The sequence below is a fragment of the Hippoglossus hippoglossus genome, chromosome 24 (genome assembly GCF_009819705.1).
Source record: "Hippoglossus hippoglossus isolate fHipHip1 chromosome 24, fHipHip1.pri, whole genome shotgun sequence".
Lineage (NCBI taxonomy): Eukaryota > Metazoa > Chordata > Actinopteri > Pleuronectiformes > Pleuronectidae > Hippoglossus > Hippoglossus hippoglossus.
The window spans coordinates 6,895,141-6,912,729 of record NC_047174.1 but is presented as its reverse complement, the minus strand read 5'-3'; the positions used below and the strand labels follow the sequence as shown (position 1 = coordinate 6,912,729).

At 40.1% G+C, this 17,589-nt stretch overlaps 1 protein-coding gene across 3 annotated transcripts in view; it reads right to left on the bottom strand.

Annotated features, from left to right (window-relative positions):
- Positions 1 to 17,589, bottom strand: part of rngtt (RNA guanylyltransferase and 5'-phosphatase) — a 70,129-nt gene that overhangs the window by 25,782 nt on the left and 26,758 nt on the right. For all 3 annotated transcript variants that reach the window (XM_034580130.1, XM_034580131.1, XM_034580132.1), the window contains one exon: positions 11,949 to 12,113. In XM_034580130.1, coding sequence (XP_034436021.1) covers positions 11,949 to 12,113 — 165 coding nt within the window. The remainder of the gene's footprint in view (positions 1 to 11,948; positions 12,114 to 17,589) is intronic.

Sequence of the window (17,589 nt, the reverse complement as noted above, 5' to 3'; positions counted from 1 at the left end):
CAAATGATGTAGGTTGATGATTCTATTTTTGAAATGTATTAAATAGAAATAGGTCAAAACTGTAAAGAAGAATCCAAAAGAAGGGCATGTGCAGAAAAATAGGATGAGTCACTGGCAGTCAAAGGAGTTTCATGGTTATTTTGTGGGGTTAAATCAGAAGAAGTACATTTTGAAACCCCTCATGCAAAAACTCGACAACCCATCTTTGCTATTCTGTATGTTCATGCAGGGCGGTAAACATATTTAGGCAACCAGGAAATGGATCAATAAAATAGAGAGCAAATGCATTAGTGCACCACACTAGATATCAGGTGTCATATAGAACCCATCAAGATGAACTGAAGCAAAAAGCAATACGTTTTAGTCATACTGCTGAAAGTGGAACAACAACATTGTACATAAGAGAGACCTTATATAACATATGTTTGAATGACAGACAATAAAATGAAATTAATAAATATTACGTAAGATTCCCTGCATCTCTGCACTCACTGTTAAATCAGTAAGCACGGGCATCGTAAGTGCATGTTGACGAGCTCATAGGAAATTGTTCAACTATCATCAGAGCCAAGAAACACTCAGTATGCAGGAGATGACAGATTGTCATTACCTGCCTGGAGATTAATCAAATTAAAACCTTAATCATAAACCCAAGAAAGCGTGTAATATAACATAACTATATTTGTGCTCAATGCAACGCTGGCAAACCACGTCAGAGACAGCAGCGCCCTCTCTTGTGAAAGATGCCTCTGACCTACAGTATGTATTTGATCCAGAATTAGACCAAATTGGTCTATCGATTAACATCCATGAGGACACATTCAGTCTTCTGCAAAAAACCTCTTTGAAATCTGAAGATACTGACTTTAAATAATATCAAGGACATCTATTCACATTATAAAATAAATCAGGACACTTATAGGAGACATGTGTTCCATGTGTTGATCAATCACAACAGGGTGGGTCAGCCGGCCAATCAGAGCAGACTGGGCTACATTGGGAGGGGGCCTTTAAGAGAGAGGAACTAAATGTACAGTTTGAGGAAAGTGATGTGTTTTCTGAACATTAGAACCTGCAGTCTGTTCGAGTAATATTTAAAATAATGAATGTGAATATGAGCATAATTGCTCCACAAGACCACTAGAGGTCAAAGAGTCCATAGTGTTCCTTTAAACCCGGTTAAATGATGATAAATCGGAAGCTCCAAAGAAAATCTACCGACACAGCAGCACAAAACTAAAATTACTGCAACTAGGTTTTGTCCACATGTCTCTGATGTCCTCCAGCAATCTATCTACAGTGTAAAATCCTCTCTGTCCTGCTGACACGTCTGAACAAGCCACAACCCCTCGACACTGCATACATTTATCAAAAGCAACTAAGGCGTTCACTCTCCGCTCTATCTGCAAATAAAGCAGAGCAACATCACTGCTTTCCACGATGATGAATGAGTCACGGCAGATCACACAAAGCTCGACAACCATGCTGACATGGAGAAGGCAGATAGCCAGACTAAAGAGAACTGATGCCTTTATGAGGGAACGGCGCGTAGGCGGTAAGATCTGGGAGTTCCATTTCAGTTCTCCTGCCATCTTAGCACACCCACCCACCACCTTCATCGAGCACAGTGAACCTTGCAGGGAAAGATGAGAAGAAAGAAGACTTCCACTCACACATCCTCCTACAGTAAGGAAGTTCCTTGGAGCGATAATGTGGAGAGGGGGCAGCGACCCTGCTTTCATGGTAAACCCTCTTTAGGAAGAAAACACAAAGCGCTGCCTGGTACAGCGTTGCTGTGTGGGCGGAGGCAAACAGCAAAGCCCCATTAAGAGATCAAGCTTTCATTGGAGACTCCAGGGCAGAGACGGGACAACGGAAGCGCTTGGGGAGACAAATCAACCACGGACATGCTCTCTCCCCTTGAGAGAGTAAATGTCGGGGTGATGGAAGTCGGACCATTTTCCCTTCCAGTGATTCATGTTTGGGCTCATTTCACAGAAGGGCACAAAGATGAATGAATAATATGATGATAGCACTGAAACGACATGAAGTATGTCGTTCACCTTCACTCGCACACGTCGTCGTCTGTCTTCTGCAGAGCAAGGACTGATTTTAATTTGACAATCAAAAAGAAAGAACACTTTCCATAAATTCTGGTTGTCTCTTAATCTTACATTGATGAAATGCAGATTAGAACGAGTAAATTTAAAATGTGCAAATTTTTTTTAACCAATTGGTTTGAGGTGATGTGATTGAATTATGGTATTGATAATTTTAAGAAGCTGTCCATATAAGCACTCAAGAAGGACTCGACTACAAATACAAATTAAGAGTAAAACATTGACAAGTGTATAGATATGTGTTAATGCTATATTGTTGTATTATTTCTGTAATGACTGTTATTAGAGCAATGGAGTTGTTTTTGTTTTAAAGACAGGTTATCTTATTTGAAAATATCAGACTGTGACATTATTATGTGTTGCCAATGCACAATAATCCCCAGTGTAGAAATGAGGGTTTTGAACCTTTACTCTGAATGACTATTCCCCGTTGTGGTTTAGAATAATGGATCATACGTGCTGCATAACAAACACACAAGGAATCAGTGTAATGTAGAATAAATGTTCTCCTCATTTCCACCTGAGGTGAAATCCACAGGGATCAGGTGAAGACCAAAGTGACAACAAACCACGAGAACGCTAGAACTTTACTTTGTGGATGAACGTCACCACCATAACAACAGGTGTAAAAAATGGATGTACTACGAGTGAAAAATTCAACTAAATGATTCAGTCTGAAAATAACACTCTTTGTCATTTTGTCATTCGGAGAGCAGTTTAGCATTCCAAGACCGGAGAAGGCAACACAAACACACATGGAGGAGGTGGGTAATTCTCAATGTGTCAAGCGATAAAAAAAATGAGGTGCTTGCACTTAGAAGACAGACAACTTCAGTTGCATGGACGTTTTTTGTGGTAGGAAAAGTCTGACAGGGACCAGAAAACTGTACTTTGCAAATAATGCTGCAGACCCCACAACAGACCTCTTTCACCACCTACGTGAGAATCATGTAGAAGAGTAGGGAGAGAGTCGACGGAGGAGAGTACGGCAACAAACTTTCTAAAAACGTATCCCAAACGACGTCGCAAAAAGCTTTTGCCCACGGCACACCATATGGCAAATAATCACAGAGATGGAAGGAGATAACGACTGTCGTTAAAACTTCCATCTGCTACGGCACAACCCCAATTTACACGGTCGAGGAAAGGTATAAGTAACGAGTAACGATATGAGTCATCAGCTAGATATGAAATTACCCCCATCCTGACATTAAATTTTGGGTTCTAACGCTCCTTTACAATTAGAGACTGGACGTTGGCCATAAGTTCAGAGGTCATTGCTGACAAAGCAACCTGACCTCAAGATCCTTATTATATCATTACTGTCTAGATTGAAATGAATTACATCATAATATACAACTAAAAGCAGCAAAATGGCTACTATATGGACAGTGAGGTGAGACTGGTAAGGAGTCAACTTTGGCCCCTCAACTTTTTAAGTCATGGATAAAAAGTCCTTTAAAATCTGTGAAAATGTGCAATGACGATAATACAATTGCCTAAAAGCTCCAAATACAGCTTGAGATGAAATAGTTTGGTTGTTTTTTTCTTGCTATTGTAGTTTAAGCTTAGAATGAAAATATGCATTTTGAATATATCTTCACCTTATAGTCAAATATACTTTGGATTTTTGATGCAGACTGTATGCAAGCAGAACAATGGCACAAGCCCTTAGTAAAAAAACAACAACAAAATGGTTAATTTTAGGTAAAATATCCCAAGCTTTTCCTTATAACCCTGGTCGGACACAATGGATGTTCCCTTTCTGAAGCCATGCTGTCTGCTCCTGCTCATTGCACTGAGAGGTTTCGGTGCGGGGGCTGAATCAAAGCTAGAGAGGCTGGATTGATATTCCAATCAGACCACGGGGCTCTCGCTAGAGGCTTTTTTCAAGCCTAATGTGAACAGCCCCTCTGAAGCCAGTTTGCAGTTCCCCATTAAACGGAAAGCCCACATCAGAGTGTGCAGAAGGGGCTGCTGAACCACTGACTGGCTGGCCCAGAGTCAAACAAGGTTACAGAGTCTGGAGAACCTAAACGTCTTTAAAAAATGTGACTTTTGATGGATTGTTGTTTCACAGCAACTGCAATTAAGACCAAATTTTACACGGCCATTGGTGATGACATGGAAAAGATAAATAGGGACATTAACAGTTAGAGATTAAACCAATAAACTATAAAGTACAAAAGGAGGGGAGGAGGACAAATAAGGCATAGTAGGAAACTGAATTGTTGTATAGCGAAGAGCTAAGAAGCCTTTGTATGCAACAAGTTGATTTTATTAGAGTCATTTAAGGTTCAGTTTCAGGTAAATTCATAATTCAAACTCTTAATTTAATACCTCAGTCAGATTTTCAATTTTATAAAATTAATTACTATTATTAATAATTATTGTATCATAAAGCTTGTTGAAAAAGACTTTCTTCCAATTATCAGACAGGATCCTGCAGAGGAGCGACTTGCAGTCTGTGTGAGGAAAGTTGTAGTACAAACTATGATAGTGTACAATGATTGGCTGAGGCCTTTACTTGGAGAGAGAAAGGTCAGACAAATGGAATCTTTTAGTACAGAGACAAGATGTCGAACTCACCAAAGCTACCCAGCGCACCATCAATATTACCAACACAACCCACCCCGTGTCTGCACAGGGCATGTTGTGTTCGGATAAGCAGCACATGGGATCTCTAGTGAGATGTCAATGACCAAGACCAAAGGTGCAAGCTCATGAATGCTTTATGGCAGAACCTGAGATATTGATCTTTCTGTTTTACAGTAGGTTTACAGGCCAGTAAAGCAGATTGGAATCCACTACTTATGCCATTATCGACTTAAGACTTATAACAACATGCTGAAGTTACAGAAACATAAGTAGGTTAAACTCAAAGCAGAATTTTAATTTGAGCGGAAAGTGGAATCATCACAGACCAACTCAGATATTAAGCTCAGATTCAGTCCAATACCAAAGCTTGGTTTTTTCTTTGTTAAAGCAAACATATAACAGAGACAAAGCCAAAAAAGACCAGAGGTCCTGCTTTTCTTCTCTGGAGTCTCGACAGCTGACAGAGGTGTGAGGTCACTGAACAACAAGCAACCTGCAGACTGACAGCACTCAGCTAATGAGGATGCGGTTAGGGAGGAGGTTTGTCTTCTTCTTTCCAGCCAGGTAACTACTGACCTGCTGTGACAGGGTCTGGGTCTGGATATAACATCAAGGAGAGGACATTTACTGTTACAGACACGTCTACACCTAAGCTATGGTACAGTGCACTACAGGACAGGTTTGTGTATCAGGTTACTAAATGCAAGATACATTTTTGATTTCCCACCAGGACAACTGAGGATGCAAGATTTGATGCAACAGAATAGTGAAATGTACAATAATTTCATGAAATAAAAAAATTGAATTTCTAGTCATCACGTTGGAGGGATGGAGCATCGGCCAGTGCACGCCTGTGCTAACTGGCTAGATCCCTGCCAGTTAGACACATTACCAGCCTTTCTCCAGGAGAGAAAAGACGAGCCGACGACTACAAACGCACAGTGGAGCCGAGCTCTGCTGGTTGTCACAGCCCACACACTCAGACACATTCATACAGACAGCAGACAGTCAGTGTGAAGAGGAGACAACCAGGAGGCAGCCCTTCACTGGGATCTGATGACATGCTGCTATATCTATGCTGTCTATAGCCATTTTCTTAGATGAAGTCCGGAGAATCAGACACATGCGTTGTCTGGAGTTGCCCTTTTGCCACACAACAGGAAACTGTCCATCTATTTCAGGTGAGGTGTGGCACCTCGTTAAAACGTGCAGGAGGTAGGATTGAACCATCATCTGCACAGCCACCCACAATGTCTGGCCTTGAAATCTCTCCAGCTGATAACTTATAATGAGAAAGAGGTTGTTTTATAAAGTTTTGATATAAAAAATCTGTGCAATACAGAAAAAAAATGAAAATGGACGTGGGTTTTATATTGTTACTACAGCAGCGGTGTTGGGCATCATCATGGGTCCCACAGAAAGGACGGACAGAAGACTGAAGGTAGAGAAAGTTTTATAATGTGTAATAAACACACCCATCCAAAGAAAAACACCTGTTAATCTGACCCAGAGGACGCATGTTCCTTTCCTCCGGTACATCCACTCCGAGCCTGCGAGGCACATGGTGAGCAGGCAGGCAGAACAAATTAAATGAGGCGTTACACTCAATACTACCTCACATTGAGCCGATCTCTCTCTCTACAGCGAGTCTGACCTTTACTGTATAGATGTGCCGTGCATCATCAGATGTTGCATAATTTCTTTGGAGAAAACTTAAAAATCTCAAAGCAACTGAGGTAAACAAATATTAGTCATCGAGTCCATGTCGTGTGTGCTTCCAAGCAGCATAAGCCCTTACACAACCGTGAACATGTTTCCCTCTGTGAGTGGGTGCAACAGCGAGAGAGAGGGGGAGACGATGCGGGTGATGAAGTGCAGCTTGCTCTTGAACTCAACTGTGGAGGATTAGAGTATTACCGAGGCCAAAGGTGTAGGCCGATGAATGCTTTGTCGCAGCGCGTTTGATAAATTAAGCAGGACATGCAGTTAAAGCTGTGAGATATTAACCATCAACGCCACAAAGATCCCACATTCTTTCTGTCAAACAAATATAACACAGTAGGTTTAGAGGCCAGTAAGGCAGATTTTGCTTCACTGGATCAGCCCTTACGTAAGACTTATAACAACAGCGACAAGGCCAGCAGAGACCAGCGGTCTTGCTTTTCCATCTCAGACAGCTGGAGACTCGACAGCTGACAGAGGTGTGAGGTCGCTGAACAGCAAGGAACCTGCAGACTGACAGCACTCAGCTAATGAGACATGCTGTTTGGGAGGAGTTCCATTATTTCCAGCCAGGCCACCACAAACATGCTGTGACACGAAAGGCAGGACTCTGACTCATCCCGGGTCCAGGTATAACATCAACAGGAGGGCAACGAGAGGGTGACATTAACATTGATTCGAGGACTGTCACAGATGACTGAGCAGATGGGAGGGGAAGGAAAGAATGAAGAGTCTTGGCATCACACTTATGCTTTCAACTGTAGATTGTCAAAACCCACAAGATAAGAGACAATGGTGAACCTTGCGCTACCACTTATCTAGAAACCTGGACATGGAGAGAGAGTATCTTTCTTTGCACAGATAAAACACTGGTTTAACTTATAAATCAATGTGGATTAGGTTATCTTTACTTTAAATGTCTTGAATACAAAGAAGCTAGCTCATGACGGTGACAGCCACAGCTTCCCATGATAAGTCAGACACCTATATGTAGATATGTCTCTTAAAAAGCTTCAACCTGAACAGAAACTTGGTTTATAATCAAGAATTAACCATGAAGAACACAATCAGAAAACAGAAAATAAATTTAGAGTACCTTTAAAGTCATATTCTTGTGATGAAACTGCAGCTGCAAAGTGGCGCTCTTCAGTGAAAGATAAAACCCCCCAAGCAAACAATACAAGTGCCACACTGCACATCAATGACTGATTTTATAGCGCATTGGCCCTAAAAATCTATTCATTTCACTATTCACATTCTCCGGTAGTCTATTCTCTCAGCTGCTTAGTATTCAGTTCCTAAACTAAACCCTAATCTCAACCGGTGTGATTAGGTTCGAGCTCTGTGAAAAGACTGCAATCTTTAAAAAAAAAGTATCTAGGTAACTACTTTTCAGGTCTCTATCCAAATTCAATCTCAAAAAGGTATATCAACAAGAAATCTACTCTCGGGTTAGAAAATCCATTCTCTCACCTGAAGTCTTTATCACTTTAACACTATCTGGACTCCTCAGAGTCCCTGGGTGGTGGCCTGGGGTCAAACTTTATTTAGTTTAGGCTCTAATCTCCTTATGGGGATGATAAACGAGCGAGGGATATTAGATATTCTGTGAAGGGCAAAGACAATTAACACCATCCAATTTCCTTTCGAAAATTGTGACTTTATTAAATCTGGATATACTATGAGTCAAAATTTAATTAAAGTACGCTCTGCAAATGTTAAACTTGTTCTAAAAGGGTAAACATGTCTCAGGATTAGATTTCTCAGAACTGAAAAAGTAAAATAATGCTTATTCAAAAATATTTCAAGTTTTGGAGCTTGACAATTTTAGTTTCTACAAATAATTGGTGGATGTCACATCAAGGGATGTATTCAGATGGGAAATCATATTCAATCCAGATGATATTGTTTTAATGAAGGGGAAGTGACAAGTCCTACAAAAGGCAGATTTCATCCTATGCACCTTTATTGTGTGGGCTACCAAAAGCATAAAAAAAATTGTGATTTTTTGATTCTGAGCAAAAACATTCTAAAACCTAAAGAGATGTGGTTTACAAAAATCTAAGGAAAACTTTTAAATTATTGATATAAGCTGAGACCAATTTAAAAAAAAAAAGCACTTTAAGAATAACTTACAAAGCTGTAATTAAAATAGGCTTCATAAGTGCAAACATCACATTCAAAACCATCAGTTCTATTCAGTACTGAGGAGTCATCGTCAAGGTAAGTATAGAAACGCAATTTTACTAAGATTAGCTTTGCATTTGATGGAATAAAAACAAGGTTTGACTTCGAGCTTCTTGACTTGTTAAGCCCACTTTCTATGGAAATTGCAAATATCAGCATCAGCTCTCCGTGGCCTCAAAACTCTCCCACGCTCACTCCTATAAAGCTCGGAGGAATATGCATTTCTACATTTTGCCAAATTGCCAATTTCCACCTTGTGTTCACTGAGCAAGAAAATGACCAGGAATCCCAGAATTCACTTGATTCCCAATTCCCTGAAAAGAATCACACTCTGTGGCTAACTCACCGGTCCCCTCACCATCAGAGAGAAGTTTCTAAAATTGCTAAGCTTTGCAATGCGTGTGTGTATTTAATGTACTGTGTCAGCAAGAATCAAATCATATTATACAAGTGTATTACACTGAGAAAACAAACTAATCTCCTTGTTGCGCACATTGTTAAATTGATACAAGAGCTTATTTGACAGCCCTTGCTGGAATTTTGATTGTTTTTCTTGTTGTCTTTATTTGTCCTTTCTGAAGCACTTTGTAATGGCAGTTTCGAAAGGTGCTGTATAAATGAAGTTATTAATGTTTGGGTGTGTGAAGCTGTGTGTGCAAGAGTTGGAAGCACCGACATCAGTCAGTACACGGTGGACACGGACACAATAAGACTGGGGAACAGGATTTCATGTATTAAGTATTAAGCTGTTTTCAGACATGAGTGTAAAACCCGGAGAATTGTTGCCAAGGATGTCAGGCAATGATTGGATTTTGCTACACACCGTGTTCTTGGAGATTTCTATGGAAGGTTTACAAAGCCCAGGTAAAAACCCTACACTTTAGAGAGGACAGCTGGTTCCCTGGTTACTGTAGCAGCTCCTCCTTGTTCAATTATTTCTTGGCGATATTAATTGATCTAGACAGGAAACGTGAGAAGAAAGAGAGGTGTATGACCAGCAACAAGGGTCGACTTGTGGACTTTGCAGTTATGTGGTTTGCACCATCAACACCAGGCCACTGGGGTGCCCTAGGAAATGGTTTAAACGAGAATGGCAGGCTGTCAGTGCTGCCGTCAGCTTGTCTTAGACATGAAAAGCTGCAATCAGGGTTTATGCCCCCAGGCTGTGACTGGACATTTGATTGCTTTCATTTTGGCATGGAAGAAGCAGCACACAAAAAAACTGGTTCCTTCCACCTCCACAGCTCCTCATGAAAATTCATGAAAGCTACTTTATTTTTTGTGTTGAGATTTGACAGAAAGTTGGCCTGAAAAATCTGAGGTACAACAAAGAGCAATTAAGTCAATAATTGAAGATGAAAAGCTAAATAATTGTCTTTTTACATATCACATTTTATGTAGTTATTATAGTTAATGTGTAGATACAAGTAACTCATTTTAATAATGAGTTTTGTATTTTATTGTATTTCTTCGGTTAATTAAATACAAGCAAATATATAGAACCTGAATTCATAAAACGTAAAATATAAACATAGAAGCACATGTTTTCTGCATTGGTTATTTTCCGTAAAATAAAGGTTTTCCTGTCAGCACATGTCAGCAAACATAAACGCAGATACCGACATGTCTTTGAAGGGCTCATGTGGGTCAGGGCTCTCATGGGACTCTAGCATGTACTGTAACTGAAGGGGCCTGGTTCACATCAGATGTATGCCAACAAATCAAGTTAGTCAAATTGCTTAAAGATAAAGCAAGTATTACTGCAACCCAGAAACTCCACGATGAACTGGACCCACAGAGTTTCATTAAATTCAGAATTATTTTCCGTTCAAAATGCATTTCGTCATTCACGTCCATTCAACATACAATAAGAGGGAAATTCCAAACCGAAATTATCTGGTTGTCCTGGAGTACAAATTCCACGCCACAAAAGGGAGTCTTTGTAAGATAATTGGACAAGTGGAGGAAGCAAAAGGAATAAACGAACCTATCTGGTGAGAAAATGCCGACATGAATATGCAAGTGTCAGAGATGAAAAACAGCAGCCTAGCAACAGACAAAAGCCGTCATACAACTCCAGCTTGTGACTGAAATATCCCCAAATGGAATTTCTGCTCGATATGCCATGCAGTGGAGACTTGTGCTGCTATGAATTAATGAGACAGATTCCAGTTTTCCTCTTCTCATGTCCCATACAACAGAGATAGGACTGTATGGGGAGCAGATGGCCGCCGAACAACACAATAGCACAGTCAGAAACCAGCCGTGGTCCCGATGACTTCATTCCTTCAGTATCTTCATCAACATGAACCCCCCAAAGAGTCGGGGGTGATCTCTTATAAAAGGTTTTTAGAGGAGTGGGTAGCACAGGGTTAGATCAGGGATAACCAAGCCATTCATACCAAGAATTTTACTAGGTAAAAAAACACAGATATCAGTGTTGGCAGAGGAAGACGAGAAATGTCTCAAAACTTCACCCCCTCCCTATACTTTGATGATTTGTGAATGTGCAGCGCCAAGATTTCCGACTGATCTTGGCCCGAGCAGAACATGAAATTAATGCGCTCTGACCTCCCACAGACTGATATTAGGGCACAAGTGCAAGCCTTAGAGCAGGGCTGAACCGCTATTCAGAGGATAAAAGCTCTGCTGTCCTCACACCGTGAACTGCACACTGCTATAACCAGAGCTGTGATTCAAGAGAAAAGGCTAAACACAAAACATATTCTCATGTCAACTGAAATAGTGATAAAGAGTGACAGCCTTTTTACTCTTGGTATTATCGAGCAAATTAAAGCAATGCCCGGAGCTAAGCTAAGTCCCACAATATCTATGAAATCATGTCTGTTCCTTTACTTACAAGCGCAAACAATAAAGACTTACATAAGCAGTGTATTGAAATGCTCCACTCAGATGCCATCTCTTCATATGAAATGTGTATTCAGTAAGCCGGACATAGTAAGAGGCAATAAATGAAATAAAATTCTTGGTAGACTCCAAAAACAAAGTAAAAAGATCATTTCTGACATTTTTGCTCAACATTCACACACTTTTACATCCCAGAATGCATCTGGAGGGACATGCTCATAAGGTTTACGACACATGGCGGGACAAACATCAGAAGGTCCCTCCTGGTCCAGAATGAGCAAATGTCCTCTCCTGAATCTGTGAAATTACTTTCTCACAAACTTCATATAAAACATTTTTGTGTCTGCTCTGTGTGAGAAGCAGAAGCTGGATTTGACTGGGCCACACCTGTGGAAGAAATGGAGAGAAGAAAGGGCGTTGGAAAGGTAAAGAAAGAGAGAGAGTTCCCCTCACCTTTCTTGCTGCATGAATGTCAAAGAAGGGCTTATTCCGGACACTGAAAGGTTCCTTGGTTTTGTCGATCTGTCCCGTCTTCATCTTCTCCATCCGGGGAGAGATTATCTCCTTTTCTATGCATAGCAGACGAATGTTGAAATCACACTGGCCAACAGGCTGCCCCTGAAACACAAAAGCAAACATTTCTTCATGTACCTTGAGAAAGTAATTGATGCAAACATAACTCTGATAACTCATTTTCTCATAGACTTCTATAGAAAGGAATTGTTTACAACCAGTGGAGACGTCCTCTGCGGGTCATGCAAGTTTTAGACGCTTCAGCATTGACTTCATTTTCTGGATGCAAAGTCTACGTCCATTTTTATATGCAGTCTATGATTTCTTACATCAAATTACTGCACGTTTACTGTTTTGCTATCATATTGTCTTTATGACACATGAGAATATGTCAACTTGGACTTTGGGAAGTTATGGACCTCAGCGAAGCAAACAATAAATGCAGCCCTAACTAGTAACAAAAAACCTTGTTGTACATAATAACATCCAGCTTTAGATGTCTCATTTATAGCTACACCATAGGTGAGCAGTACAGTGGGCAATGGAAAACAAGACCTCAGCATCAGTGGAGCCTAGGGGAATATTATTACACAGCAGAGTGGAATTAGTTTTTTTGTCACTATGACAACCGCTTCTTCCCATGATTGGCCACACATGCACAGTTGAGCACAGCAACCGGAGCCCCATCACTGCCTCTCAAACAGACAGGGCCACTAAGGCGGAGCAGAGGTGTCATCGAACCCATCTGGTGAACCACAGAGACTGAGGCAGAGGGAAAGAAAACGCAATGACAACAAAACTTCAGTTCCTGCCCCCGGGCTATTAATAAAGAAGCTCAGAAGAAAACGGGAGCAGCCAAGCGAAGCGACACAGCCCAACATGACTGTATGACCACTTGAAAGTGTTTAACGGTGCAGAGGAGTTGTGATGAAACCACCCTGGTACCGCACGGTCAAACCACCACTTATCTCCACGGCTAAATTGACAAAAGTGATTAAACGCAATGACTCACTAGTTTCACTTTTGTCAGCACAAAAAAAAGATAAAGATATTCACTGACAGAATAAGGAGAAAAAAAAGGTGAAGTGAGATCTGTAACTCTGCCACATGGACGGAACGCAGGACAACAATTTGACATTTAATATTTCTCACAAGTTATTAGAGAGAGAGAGAGAGAGAGAGAACGAGCTCAAACTCAGCAAACAAGCTGACATTTCTTTCGTGCCAAGACCGAATTTTCTACGTCACCTGGATAAGTCGAGCAGAAAAGATCATTTAAAAATAACTTCCAACAAATACTTTCTGACAGCTTTAATCTATCGAACACACCAGTATCCTCAGCATAGTAAATTTGGGATAATGTTTCCTCAATTGAAGGTTGTTTTCCTATGGAGGCCCCCAGGGATGTTTCCTTATGTAAACCATCTTGACATTAGCATCTATGTTTTGTTTGTCTGATAATGATTCTCTTGATATCCAAAGTCTTTTTGTTCACTGTAAAGTGTGTGTTGTTTAGAATGTTGATGTAAAATAAAGGTTGATAAAAACAAAATGTGGTGTAACATTTACACCTATATTGTTCTTACACCAGAGGGTTGTGGATCAATACAACTTCATCTATATTGAGAGGAATCGAGCAGGGAGGTGCGATTCGGGGGCATTTGTATTCTGCTTTTATTACTGTTTGGTTAAGGCCATGTCTCCTCTCCAGAGCTTTCTATAGGAATATTGGAAGTGGGGGTAGGAAAAGATTATTGTTCAACGTGGATGAGGAGGTGGATGAACAATAATGAGTCAAGATTAATTAGAATTACAAGACTGTACTGTCTTGTGAGTCATAAATATCACAAAAAAGAAAAATTAGATCAGAGTATGGATGTCCTCTTTTGTGAGCAAGTACAATACAAATCTGTAAGAATGCATCTAATTCCTTTGTTATATACAGTAGGGTGCAATTATCAGACTGTATAACCAGAGAAAATAAAGCGTTGCCAGCTATGTGTACTGATGTTTAGGGAGCTAAAAACACAATTACTTTTAAAATATGGTGGGAAGCCTGACTGCTTTGTTTTTCATAAGGAGGTTGGAGTCCATTTTGTACTCATTATTTCTCCACAATACAGAGAAGATTTGAAAATGTAGCCCTCAGGAGGAAGAAAATGGCATTAAAGTTGTTAAATCAAGGAAAATATGAAATACACAGTTTGGAAACCAACTTCAACTCATATTCGAGTTTCACAATTAGAACTGCGTGTGGTACGGGTACGGGTGGATTCTGCTTTATTTCAGCCCATTTAGTCCATTTGACCACGTTTAACTTAGAAATTAAGCAATTAGTTGATCTCAGGTTATTTAATCAGAGTATTTTGATAATCAATTAAGCTTTTAGTTGGTTTCAAATGTGAAAACGCAAAATGTTCTCTGGTTTCAGAAACTCAAATCTGAGATTTGCTGCTTCTCTATTTTATATGAATACCTCTGCTGAGGAGGTTATGTGTGTCTGTTAGTTATCTACAGGACTGATACCACGAAACTTGGTGGAAGGATGCAGTATGGGTCAGGAGAGAACCAATTAAATTTGGGTGCCGATCCGCATCAGAGGGCGGATCCAGGAATCCCCCCCCCACACACACTTTTTTGAACATTGCGAGACAGGGCGTTTCTCAACGTTGTACTTGATTTGTCAGATAATAATTAATGGATCATGATGAAAAATATCAGGCCCGCTTAGAATCTGGAATCTAAATGTGGTTTGAATAGGGGACTGTTTGGCCTTGGCAGAGGTATGTCCCATTGAGTGAGTGCCGGTCTGTAATTAACTGAAAACCTTTGGTGTTTCTATGATGAAGAACATTTGTTTGACTAAAATCAATTAGTTATTTAATCAAAAATTTAATGAATCAAACTATCCGAAACACAACAAAAAATGAAAAATTTATTGCAGCCCTTGGTTAACTAAAATAAAATATTTAAATGCCATAAGGAGATCGTGATCCAAAATGGGTAAAAAAAAACAGATATTGGCTGCCTGCTATGACTGCATTGCTCACGTTGCACCGTGCTGGATGTCTAAGTAGGCAATTGTTTGCCAATGCACAAGCTTGATAATGGAGCTGTATGCCGTGACTGTGTCTCCACGACTTTGTTTGTGAGTCTGTCTGACTTGTGTAATGCATCCCTAACAACTCTATATGGGCAATCCATCAACCACAAATAAGGTCACAGGCAAAACAAAGTTCCAGCTCTCATCTAGGCTTTACTTAAATGAGTGCAGGAACCACACAGCATCCTCCTGGAGCAACAGCTGGTATCATGTCCCACACATTCTGCACCATCTGTCAGCTGTGTCACCAGGACAGAACGAGATGTAAGTGTGGATGATTCAAGGCATGTGCTGTCCATGCCTGCTCGTTGGGGAAAACGCAGCAGATACGTGGCTTGTTAATCCAACATTAGTGGGAATAAAGACTGATTATTACACCTATGAAATCAAACAGTTTTTTTTTTTTTACTCCACAAAGGAGGTAATGTTTTCCCTGTCCATTTGTTGGTTTGGATTACGCAAATCTCCAAAAAGGATTTCCACGGAACTTTGTGAAAGGCTTGGACAAACACAGAGAAATAACTCATTGAATTTTGGCACGGAACCAGACAAACGGGCAGATCAAGGAGTTTTTAATGACTTTCTTAAACATTTCGAGATGAGGCCTTTTTTTCAAAAAATTCATGGATCTTGATGGAAAAAAAAAACAGGCACATTAAGGGAACTGATATGTATGAATGTGTGCAATTTGGTGCAGCTTGATTTAATTTACACTGTTTTTTTTTGCATTCTGCTAATCATTTGACAAATAGCATGAAATCGCTGATGGCAATCTTTAAAATAAAAAATGTTGTCTATTTATATAAGAACTTCTATAGATTCTTTAAATATTGTTGATTAATACAACAGAATTAATCCACAGATGCATTCATCACCAATGGACACTCGGCTCGAGTAAGAAACACTTAACCGATTGAAACAGTTCAATGCATTACATAACCCACTTTAGGTTACGTTATGCAGAACGCATAAGAAATCTACATATAACACACGTTAAATATTAAACATGAGAGAGATGCAGAATCAAGAGGATCAACTGAAGAATATGGCAACAACTGTAAAGGATTAATTATCGGTCTGATGGATTGTCAGATATTCTGTGTTTTTACGATAATAAATGGTATTATACACTGCGACAAAAAAGTCAGATCAATGCATCAACAGAGAAGAACATTTTAGTGGAGTTCTAAAGAGTGAATATGGGAACAAATAACCTGCCTGCAACTTAATTTGACTGCCATCTATCAACATTAAGAGCAGAGATCCCTCTATCTCCATTCTTCTGGCTTTGGGTGACGGTTTGTGTCTAAAACTCTAGACTGAAAGGCTGTAGGCCACAGTTAATGACAACACTCTATCTAGTTATTATGCAAGAGCCTCCGAGGCTCTTTCTTTCTGCTCCTTTATGAGTCACTTTAATGAGGAGATGGGCTAACCTGTCAGATATGGTTCCAAACCAGCACAAAAAAAGTTACACATGGCAAAGAGTTGTCACATCACGACAGCACGGTTTAAAGGGCTGGACTATAATTTACAGAAAGAGAAAATAACTGAATCATGAATGTCTTTATTTCAAATACTTAATTTCATATCTTCATATTGTTAATCCAATAAAAAAACACTTAAGGGGAATAACTTGTAAATAAAGACAGTGAGAGTGGTAGGGGTTCGAGCCTGACAACAAAGTACATCAGTATACGACAGAAAATTCAATGCACTGGCCGCAATTTACTATAATTATCCCCATAACAACCACTTATTTCTTTAATCAATGTCCCCATGTCCAACCACAGGTTCCACAGGGAAATGAGGGGGGAGGCTGAAGTCACAATCACAGGCAAAATGTGGATTGAAGGGGGATTTACGAGTAAATTAAAGCAACTGCGGTTTTAGTCACTAGACTCCAACACAAATTCAGCATTAGAACTGCAGGAGCACAAACTTGAACTGTGCTCTACATGACAGCAAACTGCAGGTGAAAAATGACTTCAGAGGAGCTGCAGTGCCTCATCGGAGTGATGCTGCCGGGGGTTTGAAAAGAGTGACGCAGCCCAGTGACTATTCATAGTCCTGCAGAGATACAGACTGTACCTATGCAGACAAACGTCTTTAGCAGACGTAAACAGATCTGATGTAAGAGTCCCTCAACAGATCAGGTTTTTACTCGGACCGTTATTGGCACTAATGTCTGCTCAGCTATTCATCGGATGGTGACAATTATTTTCTCTTAAGCTGCTTTGAGACATACACTGAAGTCCTGACAGTTTCCTGAAATGTTCTGGGTGTGAGAACGCAGTTAGTTGCTCCGGACATTTTTTCGAAACTTTGTTCTGCCGGCCCCCCCAGGTTAAATGTTGTTTCGAACACAAAATACAAAAAGAATATAGATATCCTAGTATGAAAAAGAAAAGCCATATACATAGGAGACAAAGATGTCAACTTGGAAAGACCATGAGATTTGAGAGCTTTAGATTCCCA